The sequence below is a fragment of the Heloderma suspectum genome, chromosome 12, assembly GCF_057233095.1.
Source record: "Heloderma suspectum isolate Gila_16-S chromosome 12, 16-S_ref, whole genome shotgun sequence".
NCBI classification, from domain to species: Eukaryota; Metazoa; Chordata; class Lepidosauria; order Squamata; family Helodermatidae; genus Heloderma; species Heloderma suspectum.
Genome location: NC_139469.1, coordinates 17,435,282 through 17,450,094, shown reverse-complemented (window position 1 = coordinate 17,450,094; position 14,813 = coordinate 17,435,282). Strand labels below are relative to the sequence as shown.

The following is a 14,813-nucleotide window of genomic DNA, read 5'->3' as shown; positions in this document are numbered from 1 at the left end:
CACCTAATGCGAAGAGAAAACTCCCTGGAAAAGACCCTGATGCTGGGAAAGACTGAAGGCAAAAGGAGAAGGGGACGGCAGAGGATGAGATGGCTGGATAGCATCACCGATGCAATGAATATGAAATTGAGCACACTCCGGGAGAGAGCGCAGGACAGGAAGGCCTGGCGTGCTGTGGTCCACGGGGTCACAAAGAGTCGGACACGACTGAACGACTGAACAACAACAATCTTTAAGAGCAGCCCCTAGTAGGAGAGGTGGGTCTCGAAAGTCAGAGTGGGGTTCTGGAAGTAAGAAGGCCTGGGGGGGGCGGGGGGGATGGAGTTTCAAGAAGGGAGGCCTAAATTGTGTTCAAGAAGAAGAACAAAGAAAGCATCTGTTGTGTTCCCAAGCTGGATCACTGTCCTTTCTGAAAAATAACCTGCCTGGCTAAGCTGCTGGAGTGGGCCAAAAAGCTACACAACACTACGTAGTAAACGAAACCTCATTATGCCAGAATAAAGGTGTTAGTCTTTAAGGTGCCGGGTTGGATGAATCAGAGGTCGGAATTAAGATTGCTGGGAGAATTATCAACAACCTCCGATATGCAGACGATACCACCCTAATGGCAGAAAGCGAAGAGGATCTCAAGAGCCTCTTGTTGAGGGTGAAAGAGGAGAGTGCAAAAGCTGGTTTGAAACTCAACATTAAAAAAACGAAGATCATGGCATCCGGCCCCATCACTTCCTGGCATATAGAAGGGGAAGAAATGGAAGCAGTGACAGATTTTACTTTCTTGGGGTCCAAGATCACTGCAGACGGTGACTGTAGCTATGAAATTAAAAGACGCTTGCTCCTTGGGAGGAAAGCTATGGCCAACCTAGACAGCATAGTCAGAAGCAGAGACATCACCTTGCCGACAAAGGTCCGTCTAATCAAAGCTATGGTTTTCCCAGTAGTAACGTATGTCTGTGAGAGCTGGACTATAAGGAAGGCTGAGTGCTGAAGAATTGATGCTTTCGAACTGTGGTGCTGGAGAAGACTGTTACGAGTCCCCTGGACTGCAAGGAGGTCAAATCAGTCCATCCTCAAGGAAATCAACCCTGAGTGCTCATTGGAAGGACAGATACTGAAGCTGAAGCTCCAATATTTTGGCCACCTAATGCGAAGAGAAAACTCCCTGGAAAAGACCCTGATGCTGGGAAAGACTGAAGGCAAAAGGAGAAGGGGACGGCAGAGGATGAGATGGCTGGATAGCATCACCGATGCAATGAGTATGAACTTGAGCACACTCCGGGAGAGAGCGCAGGACAGGAAGGCCTGGCCTGCTATGGTCCATGGGGTCACGAAGAGTCGGACACGACTGAACGACTGAACAACAACAACAACTTTAAGGTGCCACGGGATTCTTTGCTGTTTTCACAGCAACAGTAGACGAACAGCGATAGGAGTGGCAGCCCTTCAGACGCTGTTGGACTCCCGACTCCCACAATCCCCAGCCAGCATAGCCAATGCTCTCAGGAAGGATGACAACTGTAGCCCATGTGGTTGTTGAAGGGTGGGATCAACACCAGTGGGGCCGTGGATCCACTCTGAATTTCAGTCAGAACTCTAAAAGAGCTATCCTAAGTGCGGAATCCAACCCCTCAAATAGCTCAGCGCCTGGGAGAGCTCATTTAGAGTTCTAAGTGAGATCCAGAGCGGATTCAGAGCCCCACTGACATTGGCGCCATCAGCCCCCACTGATCCTATGCACGTCTAGACATTAAAAAGAAAAGCCCTACAACCCCAGCATAGCTGGCTAGGGCATGCCGGGAATTGCAGGGCTTGCTTTCTTTCTTTCTTTCTTTCTTTCTTTCTTTCTTTCTTTCTTTCTTTCTTTCTTTCTATCTGAACATTTTTATTTATTTATTTATATACCGCCCAATAGCCGAAGCTCTCTGGGCGGTTCACAAAAAAACACGCATAGGATTGCGCCTTAAACCAGCCCTTCCCAACCTGGATCTGGACTAAGAAAGAAAAGAAAGAAAGAAAGAAAGAAAGAAAGAAAGAAAGAAAGAAAGAAAGAAAGAAAGAAAGAAAGAAACCCCGAAGTTCCCTCTCCACACAACGTCTCCATCTTTATACGCCCTATCTCTATACTCCGCACACTCCTATTGATGACTTTGCCACCGCCCCCTGCAGAGGCTTCCTTTCCCTATTGGAGGAAATGGCCGTCAATTCCTGCGGAGAAGCGTCCCCGGGCGGTTGGCATGGAGACCTCATAACGCCTCCGCGGCCGAGAGGAGATGGGGGCGAAGGCGCTTCGCGGGGCTGCAGCGACGGCGGGGCTGGTGGGCGGCTTCGTGTCCGAGCGGAGGCTGGCCCGCTCCGTAGCCCAGAGGCTGTAAGAGGCGGGGGAGTGGGCGTCGGGGCCGGGAATGGGGGCGGGGGGCGTTGCACAAAGAAATGCAGTAATTAGCACTATTAATAAGTATTACTATTAATTAATATTAATAAATCAGTTTCCGGAGGAGGAGGAGGAGTGTTAGCTTATTACAGCAAACGCAACACAGGCGGCAAAATCCAACGTAAGCCCTACTTAGAGTAGGCCTGTTGAAATGAATGAGACTTGTTAGCCATGACTAACTTAAGCCCCATTCATTTCAATGGGTCTACGCTAAGTAGGGCTTACGTCAGCTTTTTCCCAGTCTTTTGGCACCGAAACGATGAAACAATATTTCTATTAAAATGTTTGCATTATATTTGTATTAAAAAAACAAACAAACTATCTTTGTATTTAAAAACCCTAAAGTTATTCTAGCATAAGAGGCAAAACTGTTCTTATTTTTTTGCCTGTACTTCTTTTTTTGAAACAATTCCTGATTATTTTTAGGATTATGTCAATTTGGGGGTTGTAACAGCAGACTGGTCTGGTGTGCGTGTGCATTTTAAATGCTTGATTGTTGATGTTGTTGTTGTTGTTGTTATTATTATTGAACTAGGCCTTGGTTTGATAGGATTATCTGCTTTATTAGCTCTGTTTGAGATGAGTATGAAAAGCTGGAGGTATACATTTATTGTAGTATTGCTTGTGCCCCCTTTCTCCAACTTGGGATGGGGCAAGGTTTCTCTTGGAGTCCTAGGATGGTGATAGAGGTGACGATGGGATAGTAGTGGTTATGAAATAGTGCAGGAAACCTGAAGCCAGGAAAAAGGGGAGCAAATAGTATCAGGGCTGGCTTCAGGTTTGAGGGGGACCTTAGCAAAGCGCTTCCAGTGGGTCCCGTTCTATGTGGTTGGGCTTCAGCAGGCTTACCTGGCAGTCGGCAGCACTGCTGCAATTGGCATCAGCTGAGCAGCCATTTTAAATTTCCCTCAATGCCCCCAACGTAGTGTCACTCCAGGGCATTGTGGGAAATTTAAAATGGTGTCTCCAAGCTGGTAGACCTGGGGGTCCCAGGGTGCTGGGGCCTCAGCAATTGCCCAAGCATGCCTTATGCTAGCACCAGGGGTGACTGCAATGATAGTGTGTACACAGGATTACATAAATTGCCATGTACGGACAGGAAAGTGTTGAGGGATGTGTTAGTAAATGTCCCTTACGCAAAACCTTATGGAGGGGACTTGATTTGAACACAGAGCCCTGTTTTCAATGCCAGGCCTTAGCTCCAAACCATGTGAGCTGATCATAAAAGGTGAGTGTGCCTCTGAGCATGTACAGAGTGCTTTGTGTTCCAGATTAGAGGACAAAGATTTCAGAGCCCAGACATTTCTGCTTTTAGAATTTCAAACAACAATGAGGAAAAATCCTGGGGTACAAGAAAAAGATGGCAGATTAGGCATTTTCTAGGGCCCAGAATTGATCTCTGAATCCTATTTTGGAATTGAAATTAGAAAAGAAAGTAGAAACATCTCTACACAGAACTCTACATTGAACTGTTCATTGTGAACCTTATGATTGCAAAGGGAGGAAGATGTCCTTCTACAGTAAAAATAATTCATTGAAGATGATTAATCAGAAAATATGGTCATCCCCCCCCCCCCCTAGAAAGTATTACATTGATGTGCAAAGGAAAGAAGATTCCTTCAGTTCATCTGGAGTCATCAGTGATATGGACGAATGCTTGTATTTGGTAAGAATTTTCTGAAGTTTGTGCGGGTTGCAAAATTGCATCTATTGTGCAGTGGGCTATTAAGTTCCCATCATAGCCTTCCTAAGCTGTCTAAACATAGTTCAGTGCATGCATATTTTGGCATTGTGCAGACATATTAGGGATATTTGGGGACGTTTATAGCAGTCTCTTCTGTTACCTGGCAACAACATAACATAAGAAGAGTCCTGCTAGATCAGACCAAAGGCCTATCTACTCCAGTATCCTGTTTTCAAACAGTGGCCAACCCAGATCCCTCAGGGAACCCATAAGTGGGACATGAGAGTGATAGCACCTCCCTCCCCCACACACGCATTATTGTTCCCCAATAACAGCTAAAGAAAGTTCGCATATAACTGTTGATAATGGAGAAACAAATAAAAAACACTGTTTTGTGGCTGGTAGGTTTGAGTTTTGTTAGTGTCCATTAACTTTCTTGAACATTTTGTCAAGTTTTCCATACCTAAGTCTGGACAGCTTTTCAGGAATCTTATTTTTAATTCTCTTGTAGAAACCTACATGTTTGACCAAGCAAAAGGACAACAAGGAGCATAATTTTGCCAAGATTAAATTGGAAGCATCCCTGCGTGCCTACATGGGGAGCGCTGAAGAATGTAACAGAAAAGTCCAGAAAAGCCCAGAAAAGCAAAAAGATTTGGAAAGGCTGATTAAAAAGATGGCTCAAGTATTGCTTAGAATCACCATTTTATAGATCTCTACCTGTTCTTTTATGCATGTCACCTTATTTATACATATTTCACATTCCCACCCAAGCACACAATCAAACATTTGCTGACAATCTAAGTTGGTGATCCATGTTGGTAAATGACATCCGGCCTATTCAAGTGTTCTGCTTCTGTGCAGAACACACTGGTACATGGCTTGGAACCTCTGTACCTGACGAACAAAAGTTTGAATAACGAAAATAAATGGAATCATGAAACAAACAAAAAGTGTTCTTGCACACCCCATTCTGATATCGCTCCATCCCTACTGCCTGGTAATTTTGATACTGTTGGACCTGCTCCGTAGGGTTCAGCATTGCCTTGGCATTTCTGTAAATGCCATTTCCTTGGCAAAATGCAGCACCCGCTCCAGGTTTTTCAGGGCCCTTGGGCAAGACATCCTCAATAGGCCATTGTCCCTGGGGGAATCTACCTTCTCACCAGCATTGTCACCAGCTGCTGCCCCTGCTCCCCCTCTTCTTCAGTGTTGCTACCACCTGACAGCTTGCCATGCAGAGAACCATTCAGAAAACAGGCAGTGGCATCTACTGCTTCGCCAGCAGACAACCTCCGTTGCCTGGGCTATTGAGAGAGGTGGGTGAGCATGCAGTGGTTAGGAGGAGGAGCAGATCCAGGGCCTTGTGTCAGTGGGCCTGCTGCTGGGCTGTGGGCCCTCAGCAGGTACCCAACCATACCAGATTATGATGCTGGCCCTGGCAAAATCTGAACTGATCACTGAAATCCACATGGCTCAGTGTGATGCTTTTCTAGACTCCCAAAGGAGCTAGTGCTCTGACTCGCATTAGACAAAGTAGTGATATAGTCTTCCTCTTTATTTGTAGGATTACGTACATGACAGAATGAAGGAGGGCGAAGCAAAGAGTACAACAAGGTAATAGATACTGCTGAAATAATGCAACTTAGTGAAAACCTTTTCCTCCCCGTTCACTGGCTAGTATGCTGTGGTAAGCAAACATAGTCTGCAAGTGATACCAAATCACTTCCTTCCTGAAATGGTAGCAGTTGAATTATATTAATGAAAATATATGGCACTAATATACAGTTGGGCAATACCTTTCTCAAGGCCAGCCAAAATGTTGCAGAATAGTGAGGAAGCATTCAAATTCTCAAGAACTCTTCCTCCTGCTTTATGTACCATCCAGCCTGATGTTCTTGATAACTTGAAAACTTGCTTGCTCTTTTGTGACGTTTGGTTGGTCCTAAGGAAGGTATTGCCCAACTATGGATTTGGGGGGTGTATGGACCAACATGGCTGCCTTTGCACGAACAGCACAAATCCTATGCTTATCTACCTAGAGGCAAGCCCTACTTGAGTTCGATGAGGCTTCCTCCCAGCTATGTGAGTACAGGATTGGAGCTTGACACACTCAGCTGTCCCACTGGAGCCACAACACATGTGGGCTATTGGCAGTGGATCTAGGAAATGACATACCTGGAATTGAACAGAATTGGGTCATTGTAAATGCAGCCATGGCTTGTGCAGAACACTGCCCAGTTCCCATAGTTTTGTCATATTGAGATGAAAGAAGGTGTATAATTCTGAGCCTTGCGTGTATTGAAAGCCTCTTCCCCTTCTGGAAAGTAGCTCTTGCTGTAACCACCAGTGTTTCGCTTGACATGAATTAAGTGTGCCTTCATTTCCATTAGGCAAAGAAAGCTGCATGTAACTGCCACCCCGTCTATGTCACGAGAAGACGTCCGGAGACTTGTTTCATCTGCTTCCAAGCTAATTGTGGCTGCTGTACGTATCAAGTCTCACTCTTCTAATCAGTGATGAGATTCTTGGACGTTTCCCCTAAAAGATGTCATTGCTCTTTAATGTTCTGCCTGTACTATGCCAATAACTTAGCTCCTTTTTTTTTTTTTTGCATTCTGACTCCCCTAACTGCAATATTTCCATCATGGTTGCTTTAGCTCTGGAGTGGATTTGAGCAGCTTTGGGGGGACCCCCCCACACATACACACACACACACACACACACACACACTCTCAACCGATATTTTTGTTTTACTCAAGAATTTCTGTTGATTCTCTTTCCAGACTTCTGAAGTCTCTCCAGAAGAACTGGGAACAACTCAAGAAAGTGGTTCATCTTCAAAGAGAAGACAGGCGAAAAGCGTTCGAAGTTTTGATAACGGTAGCAAGCAGTGCTTTTCCTCCACACGTTCCCATAGGGATGAAGCAAGGAGGTATGGGAGCTTAATGTCAGTATGGCCATTTGCATTTTTAAAGGAAGCTTTGCCCTGAATTTCTTATGGTCAGATCATTTCACCTGTCCCACGATCCGTTCTGTCCCTCTGGGATCCCATCTTTTCTCTTGCTTTTTGTTTTTAAAAAAAGACATGTAATCATTCCCCTCTCCCATCCTTACACTGCTGCAGCCAGTGGATTAGTTTTCTGTGTGTTATACCCTGGATTTGAACCTGGGACCTCCTGCATGTAAAATGTGAGCTGTTCTACCCACTGCTGCTGTCAGTGAGTGCTGTGACTGCCCTTATTTCCTGGCTCCTTCACTTGGCTGCTGGTCAACAGAATCTTTTCCTCCCTAGCTGCATCCTGAACCCTTGTACCATGAGGGCTATGAGTACTCTCTGTAGGCATCCTGCCCAGGAAGTTATGTGGGTGTTGTGTTGTGTGTCTTCTCCTCCCCACACCCCTATTGTGTGAGTTGTGCTCATAAACCAATGCTTATGAGGAGCATAAGGGGATTAGAATGCCAGCCTAGAAAGATGCCTGGGGAATTGCAGTAGTGGGGTTGTTGCTGGCTATGCCACTGGAGTTGATGGAGTAGGCATAGCTTAGCCATCGTCTTGCTTGTGTGTCTGGTGATGCACATGTGTGCATGCTGGGTCGTGTCCCTATTGTCGTGAGCTCATTGGCTGCCTCTGTGTGTGGGCGTTGTCATTTGCTCCGTCCCTGATTGATGGGCTGTGGAGGTATTTCCAAGGATGCTAGGGGCATGTTGAATCTACACTGTATTTTCTTGTTGTGCATTTTCCCCCTCTTCTCTTGGGCTAAACACACATTGGATACAGTGGCCATAACCTGATTATAGGATTGCTCTGTTAGTTGGGATTCTACTGCTGTCTGGATGTCCTGCAATGCAAAACAAAAAAAGTTTTCTAATTTTCTTCCTGGTTTCTCAAGAAATCCTTCTTTAAAAAAATTGCTAAAGCTGATTGCTTTCAACTTCTGGTGTCTTTCAGAGCCAAACAAAACCAAGAAAGAAAAAATGCCAAAGACATAAAGAGATCTACCAAAATATCAAACATTTCCAGTAACTCAGTTAAATCGAAGAGTTTCTTTGCTCAACCTCTCCCTGAACCGACTGATGGGAGCTCAGGGAATATAAATTCCTTACCTCCAAATTTGCAAACTGGCCAAAAAGAGATGATTAGGAAAGGTATACTTAAAAGCAGAGCCTCTCCCTCCCGCACTTCTATAGCAATATCTCACCACCAAGATAAGCTGTCAAACGCTCAGTGGAAGAACTTTTCACCCTGCCAGCACAATGCGGAGAATTCTGGTGGACATTCTTTTAAGCCATTTAAAATCAAAAGGCAAGAGTCATCCTACAGACCTGCTGAAATGGTTTCAAGCAAGAGCTGTCGACCTAGCAAGTGTTTGGATATAAGGCCAATCCTGAGGTCCAAGAATAATCAAGAGATAAAAGGAAACACCATCAAATATTCTGCAAAGTCAACAGCAGAATTTATTACCACCCAGCATTCGATGGCCAGAGAAAAGTCTAGGAAGCAATACAATGCTATGGCGATTTCTGGGGGCAGTATGCTTGAAGGGCAAGGCAATCATATGTGTGACCAAGGTGATCAGAAAAGTACATTTGTGGAACACATTGGAAGGCACAGGCCTCAAAAAAATGAGCAAGACAGGTGTGATTCCGTGTCGAAAAGAACCCCAGAATGCCATCAGGTTCATTTTCAGAAACTTCAAGGAGGTTACATTCCTGCCATTGCTGACTGGGGATGTCATTGCTTGGAGAGTTGCAGGCTGCATAACTTAAGAAGCTATGAAGAGGCACCTCTGCCAACTGCCACTGGAGATCAATCCACTGGCCTTGTGGCATGGGTTCAAGAGGATCACAATGGTGACCACATTCCTATGGTCAAGTGTGGATCATCTTTTCTGTATGATATTTGCCAGGAAATGGACCGAGATGCACTGGCTGGTTTGATGAGGAACAGCGCCATGACTGTAGATGGAAATGGAGGAAGTCAAAGTACACATCCTCTTTTAAACGAGAGATTCTCTTTGAATGAACCAGAAGACAGCCATGCAGCCAAAGAGCCTGCCAGTAGCATGCAGAGGAAGGACGTTATTTTCGGAGAGTCCTGTGATCGGAAAGTGATCTATATTCCACCAGTGATGCCAGGTGGTTGCAGATGTTCAGGACTACCACATTACTGTGTGTGCAGTACCTCTGAGCAGCAAGGTTCAGAAGCCCCCGTTATAACCACAGCTATTTCAGAAAGATCAGAAAGTGAACAATTCGAAGAAGAATTCACCATTTCATCTGCCTCTAGTAGCTCGAGTGCCAGATCATTAAGTAGCCGATGCGAACAGATGGTAAAGTGTTTGAAAAGTGGTGCCTTTAATGCATTCTTCACTGGAGTGAGACATCAGCTGTTGTTCCCATGCCAGCCCTAAACTTTTCAGTAAAATTGGAAGCTGCCTCATTGGGTCAGAACTGTCTTTTAAAATTGGGAAGCATGGTTATATCGGCCTAGCGCCTCTTAAGCTGTCCCAGCTGCCATTTGTCTCTGACTGAAAGTGCCCAGGAGCTCCTTCTCCTCCATATCCTCATTTTGCTGAGCCGCCCCTGAGAAGATGATATGAGAGGCAGGGCCATCTTTAAGAGGGGGCTCTTGGCAAAGCACCCTCTGGTGAGCCCTCACAGGTTCCTCTGGTGGTGGTGGGTGGCAACAGCACACTGCAGTGAGCACTATGTAGCTGAGAGCCACTGTTCACATTTCCCACAATGTCCCGGAGTGGCGCTACATCCAGGGTGCTGTGTGGAATCCCAGAACCAGCAGCCTTTTGCAGGGTTGCTCAGGGCATCAGTGCAGCATTAGATACTGCCAGGTCATGGGTACCTGTCAGGGTGCCCCTGTTGCCTACTGAATTCTCCAGTAGCCAAAATCAACACTCAGACAAAAGGGCTGCTTTCCAAGACTTTAATTCCATTTATTCTAATGAGGCATACAGATGTTAATTGCTTGAGACTCAGAGAAACTGCAAAGGAACAGCCATCTGGGGGTTTCTCAGGGTTAGGACATCAGTTGATCTCCGTTTGGGAAAAACGCGGCAATTCTCTGAACTTAAGGGGTGGGAGGGGAAGATCTCCCCCTCTCCCGAGATGCTTCTGGGCGCAGCTGTTGATGTCAAGCCAATCGGGCTGAGCACCGAAGCTCGGCTCCTATGATCTCCCGCTTGTGCCTGCGTCTGCGCCTCGCATCTAAAAGTTCAGGTTGTCCCTCCTTTTCCACACCTGGTTCACTGTTGCTCCCAGGGATGTGAGAAAGGGGGGGGGGGCTCCCCCTCCAGCTGCACCTCTGAAGTCTGAGAGCGTTCCTCCCTCACGAGTTGTCTCTCCTCCTCAGAATCAGAGCTGCTTTGGGACTCTATGGGCGGCTCAGATCCAACTCTGCAGTACCCTCATAAGACTAGAATCCAGGGTCATCCCATGAATGGTGGGAGATTCAGGACAGATAAAAGGAAGGGCTTTGCTACCACAAGATGAGTGATTGGCCACCTATTTGGATGGCTTTAAAAGGAGATTGGACAAACTCATGGAGGATGAGACTATCAATGGCTACTAGTCCTAGTGGCTATATGTTACCTCCGGTATCAGGCACTATGCCTATATACACCAGCTTCTGGGAAACATGGGTGGGAGGGCGCTGTTGTGCTCATGTCCTGCGTATGAGTTTCCTGTGGGCAGCTGTTTGGCCACTGTATGAACAGAACGCTGGACTAGGTGGACTCTGTGTCTGATCCAGCACGACTCATACATTCTTATAGCCAATAGTAAGGGATGATGGGAGTTGCAGGCCAAAACATCTGGAGGGCCACATGTTATCCACCTCTGATATACATCCTTCAATAAATTCACCCTATTAGAAGAAAACATGTCCACATCTAGCATATAACTATTCCTTATAATCAGAGCAGTTAGATCTCTATAGCCATTGCCAAGACATCCCAATTTAACATTTTTTCCAACAGAAATAATGTGTGTGTGGGTGGGGAGGCTGCCTCTTAATGTGCGATTGCATAGTTTTTATATTGGAGTTGTATTTAAAATATTGCTTACATTGCCCTGGGATGAAAGACGGTTTATAATTAAAAAAAATAAACTGCAAATTCTTTTCACCCTAGAGTGGAAATGCCAAGGAGGAAGACAACGCTAGCTCTAGCACTGAGGTGGTTCTTCAGAAAGCTTTGAAGGAGACTCTGGAAGATAGAACCACAGAGAAAGAAATGTTCTGTCAGCACAGTGAAAAGCCGAGGTAAAAAAATTGCTTAAATTCTGCTCGCAAAAAACTGCTTTGCTTTTGTTATTTGGTGTGTCAGATGTTTCCAGCTGAGTTACCACATCACAATGCCACAGGGTAGTTCAGCCATAGGAATGATGCCTAGGAGTTTATCCTACTGTAGCCCCCCCCCCCCCCACTCCTTTGCTCAAACTATAGGAGGGCAGACAGGGGTGGGGCTACAGCACAGGTATGATTTGGCTGAAATTAGAGGGGCTTGTGGATTCCATTAAGGGCCTCCCTGCCTTTTCTCCAACATCTACGAGCCTGACTGAGCAGAGAGCATATGGAAGGAAGAGAGGTACAGAGATATTTAAAAAGTCTTTTTTGCTATAACAGGTAGTAAAGTGACTTTTGTTTTGTTTGTTTCTCTGCTGAAGACTAGGGGTGCTTCCAGATAAGGCTTTTATTGTGTAATGGCCCTGCCTCATTCATGAAATTTGACATGGGGGTCCAGACAACATCTTCATTTGTAATCCTCCAGTTTTCCCAGCACTACTTCTTTTTTTTCTTTCCACAAATAACACCTGTTAAGGAGGAAAATGTGGGCAGTGATGGGCAACCTGTGGCCCTCCAGGTGTTTTGGCCATCAGCCCTAGCCAGCATAGCCAATTTTGGGGGATGATGGGAGTTGTGGCTCTCTAGATGTTTTGACCTACAAATTGGAATAGTTCTGCAGTGTATTTTGATCAGTAGCACTAGGAGCCTTCTGGAAGCACTTTAAGCTTAGGATGCTGTTTCACTTCCTTATCCCCAAATACCCCACCTAATAATCTAGTATTACTTCCTTGTATGAGTGGAGATTCTTCAGAAAGTAGGGGGTAAAGGGTCAAGCTTGATGTGTACTGCAAAGGTGCATGTCCCTTTATTTCTCTTGGGAATAGTTTTGTTGTCTGAGCTACACCAGAGCCTGGTCAGCCCTTTTCCCCTTGCGATCCATAAGTTGTGACATGTGGTGTTTTCCTACAGGTCTCCTGATGAGAAGGAGAGAACAGACATGGATTGTGGAAGCAAGGGTATCTGCACCAGTCAAATAGTTTATTTTTCCCATTTCCCCAAATCGGTTTAGGTCAGCAACACCTGCAACTGGCAGAAGACATAAAAACAGGGCCACCACATACAACCTTTGGCTCATTTCTTCTCTCCTGGGCTAAGAATGTTGTGGCAACTATTGCTTTATTTATCACTCAGCTTAATAGACTATTTGCCCAATTCACAGAGGGTCAAAGAATCAGCATCAAGATGTCAAAATGCATTTTCCTGAAATTTCTCACCAATTTCAGTGAAGTCTGCCCAGTGCCAAAAGCTAATGCTTGCTTCAGATGCTAACAGCATATATGCTCTGGCTATATTTTGTTAACTTTGATCGCTGATATATCTTTATGATTTTGCTTTGGTATGGAAACTGCCTGAGGTATCTTCTTACAAGATTGAAAGGCAGGGGTAGAAGTAACCTAAACAAATGAAGTATGCCTGTAATGCCCATAGTCGCTTTCGAAAACTGTGTGGCTGAGCTCTGATTTTTGAAAAGCTTGCTAACCCTCACTGTTACAGAGAGAAGTTTAAAAATCTAACAGCATTATAAGAACTCTGTTGGATCAGACTAAAGGCCCATCTAGTCCAACATCCGGTTTCCCCACTGTGGCCAACCAAGATGCCCACAAACAGGACATGAGGGCACTGGCCCTCTCCTGCTATTCTTCCCAGCGACTGATATTCAGAAGCATGCCACTGCTGATCTTAGACACAGACAAATTCATGAAGGATAAGGCTAATAGCCTTCGAAAGCTATCTAAGTTAGTAGCTATCATCCCATACTGCGGAAGCAAATTCCATAGTTTAACTATAGACTGTGTGAAGAAGTACTTCCTTTTGTTTGTCCTGATTCTCCCACCAGGCTCAAATGAAGATACATCCCACCTTCAGCTCTTTCCCATTGAGATCACACTTAAAGCTCTTCACTTTGTTTGGATTATGTTTGCAAATACTTTCAAATTTTCTTATGATTTTGTTCAACTGTGTTGTTTTTAATGATATGCTGTAGCTTGGCCCTTAGGTGATATGATTTGGCGCAGCTGAAGAATGTGGCCAAAGATAAATAAAAAGGAAACTTTTGCCATAAAGAATCTGGAGTATATTTATTAGCATTAATTCATTTTTACACCTTTGCTCATTTATAAACATTTTCTAAAATCTACTGGGGGAAAAATTAAGATGTCACACTCTGAAATTAATAATGCACCTTAAATTGCACATGCATGTAGATGCATATATTTTACTGCTGCATGGCATGTCAGGATTTCAAGTGAGACAAGACAGAGGTAGTGGTTGGCCCCCAACAACCCAATGTTAGCCACAGACAGAAGAATGCTAGGTTAGACTTTAAAAGGGTTATCTCTGTTTTGTTAAATTAAAAGTAGTACCCCTTCAAATTAAATGTGAAGGACAATGCATCATTTAAAGCTTGCCCAAGAGAGTAGTGGAACAAGAAAACATGGCTGCCTAATAAGGGCCCAAAATTAGCCAAGCTCTGACTTTCAACGTGGTAAAAAACACCACCCAAGGGTCTTGATGATCTGCCCTCATCGCAATTTGCTTCTGCAACCAAGTTTGCTATGGATTCTGAGCAATGCCGGCTGTAACAATTATATGGTTACAAAGTTTCTAAAATGTATGTGTTCATCAAATTAGGCAAGATGGAAGGCCATCTCCCATCCCCACCCCTATTCACCAAATTCTTTGTTCAACCCAGTAATTTAATCATCTACAAATGTTCACTTGAAAGCATAATGACAGAAGCATTTTCTTATCTCTTGCAACTTATACTTATGCCCAATAGAGAATCAAAAGTGGTTTCTATACAAGGCCTGCGATGCTGAGCATCTGAACCATGTGGGTACCCATTGACCTCTACTGATACGGCTTCTCAGGTACACATCTGAACTCCCATCAGCTTTCTGGTTAGGAAGAGTTTGTCACAGCTCTCCAACCATCAGAAAAAGACATAAGAAATATGTATATAGTATATAAACTTATATACTAAAATAGTATATAAACTTCCCCTTCAGTATAAAGCTCCTCTACCTGCATTGCATACAAGTTACCCCCCTGCCCCCATACAAAATCTGAGCAAAGAGCTTACTGATCCACAGAAGTTCAGTCAGAGGAAGGGGAAGGAGAATGTATCCAGCATGTCTTCAGAAGGATGTGGGGTGGTAGAGGTAATTACCTTCTCTGACTGACGCTGTTAAGTTACTGACAGGCACTACATTTTCCCTTCCTCCAAGTGCATATATGGCGTTGCACACATGCACAGAACTAGAAGGACTGCGCTACTGTATACACTGTCATGCGGCTAGCCTAGCAGCCAGAAGTCAGCTGCTACCATTAGGAATAATTTT

The 14,813-nt window shown here is 44.9% G+C and overlaps 1 protein-coding gene across 1 annotated transcript; it reads left to right on the top strand.

The window, feature by feature from the left end:
* The first annotated feature begins 2,159 nt into the window (after window positions 1-2,159).
* LOC146336626 (uncharacterized) lies at window positions 2,160-14,690 on the top strand. The gene is made up of 9 exons (XM_084818596.1): window positions 2,160-2,365; window positions 4,010-4,094; window positions 4,624-4,797; window positions 5,680-5,729; window positions 6,506-6,599; window positions 6,899-7,047; window positions 8,065-9,445; window positions 11,258-11,388; window positions 12,382-14,690. The coding sequence occupies exons 1-9, from the start codon at window positions 2,268-2,270 to the stop codon at window positions 12,479-12,481; spliced, it is 2,262 nt and encodes a 753-aa protein (XP_084674722.1). The 5' UTR covers window positions 2,160-2,267; the 3' UTR covers window positions 12,482-14,690.
* Window positions 14,691-14,813: the final 123 nt, after the last annotated feature.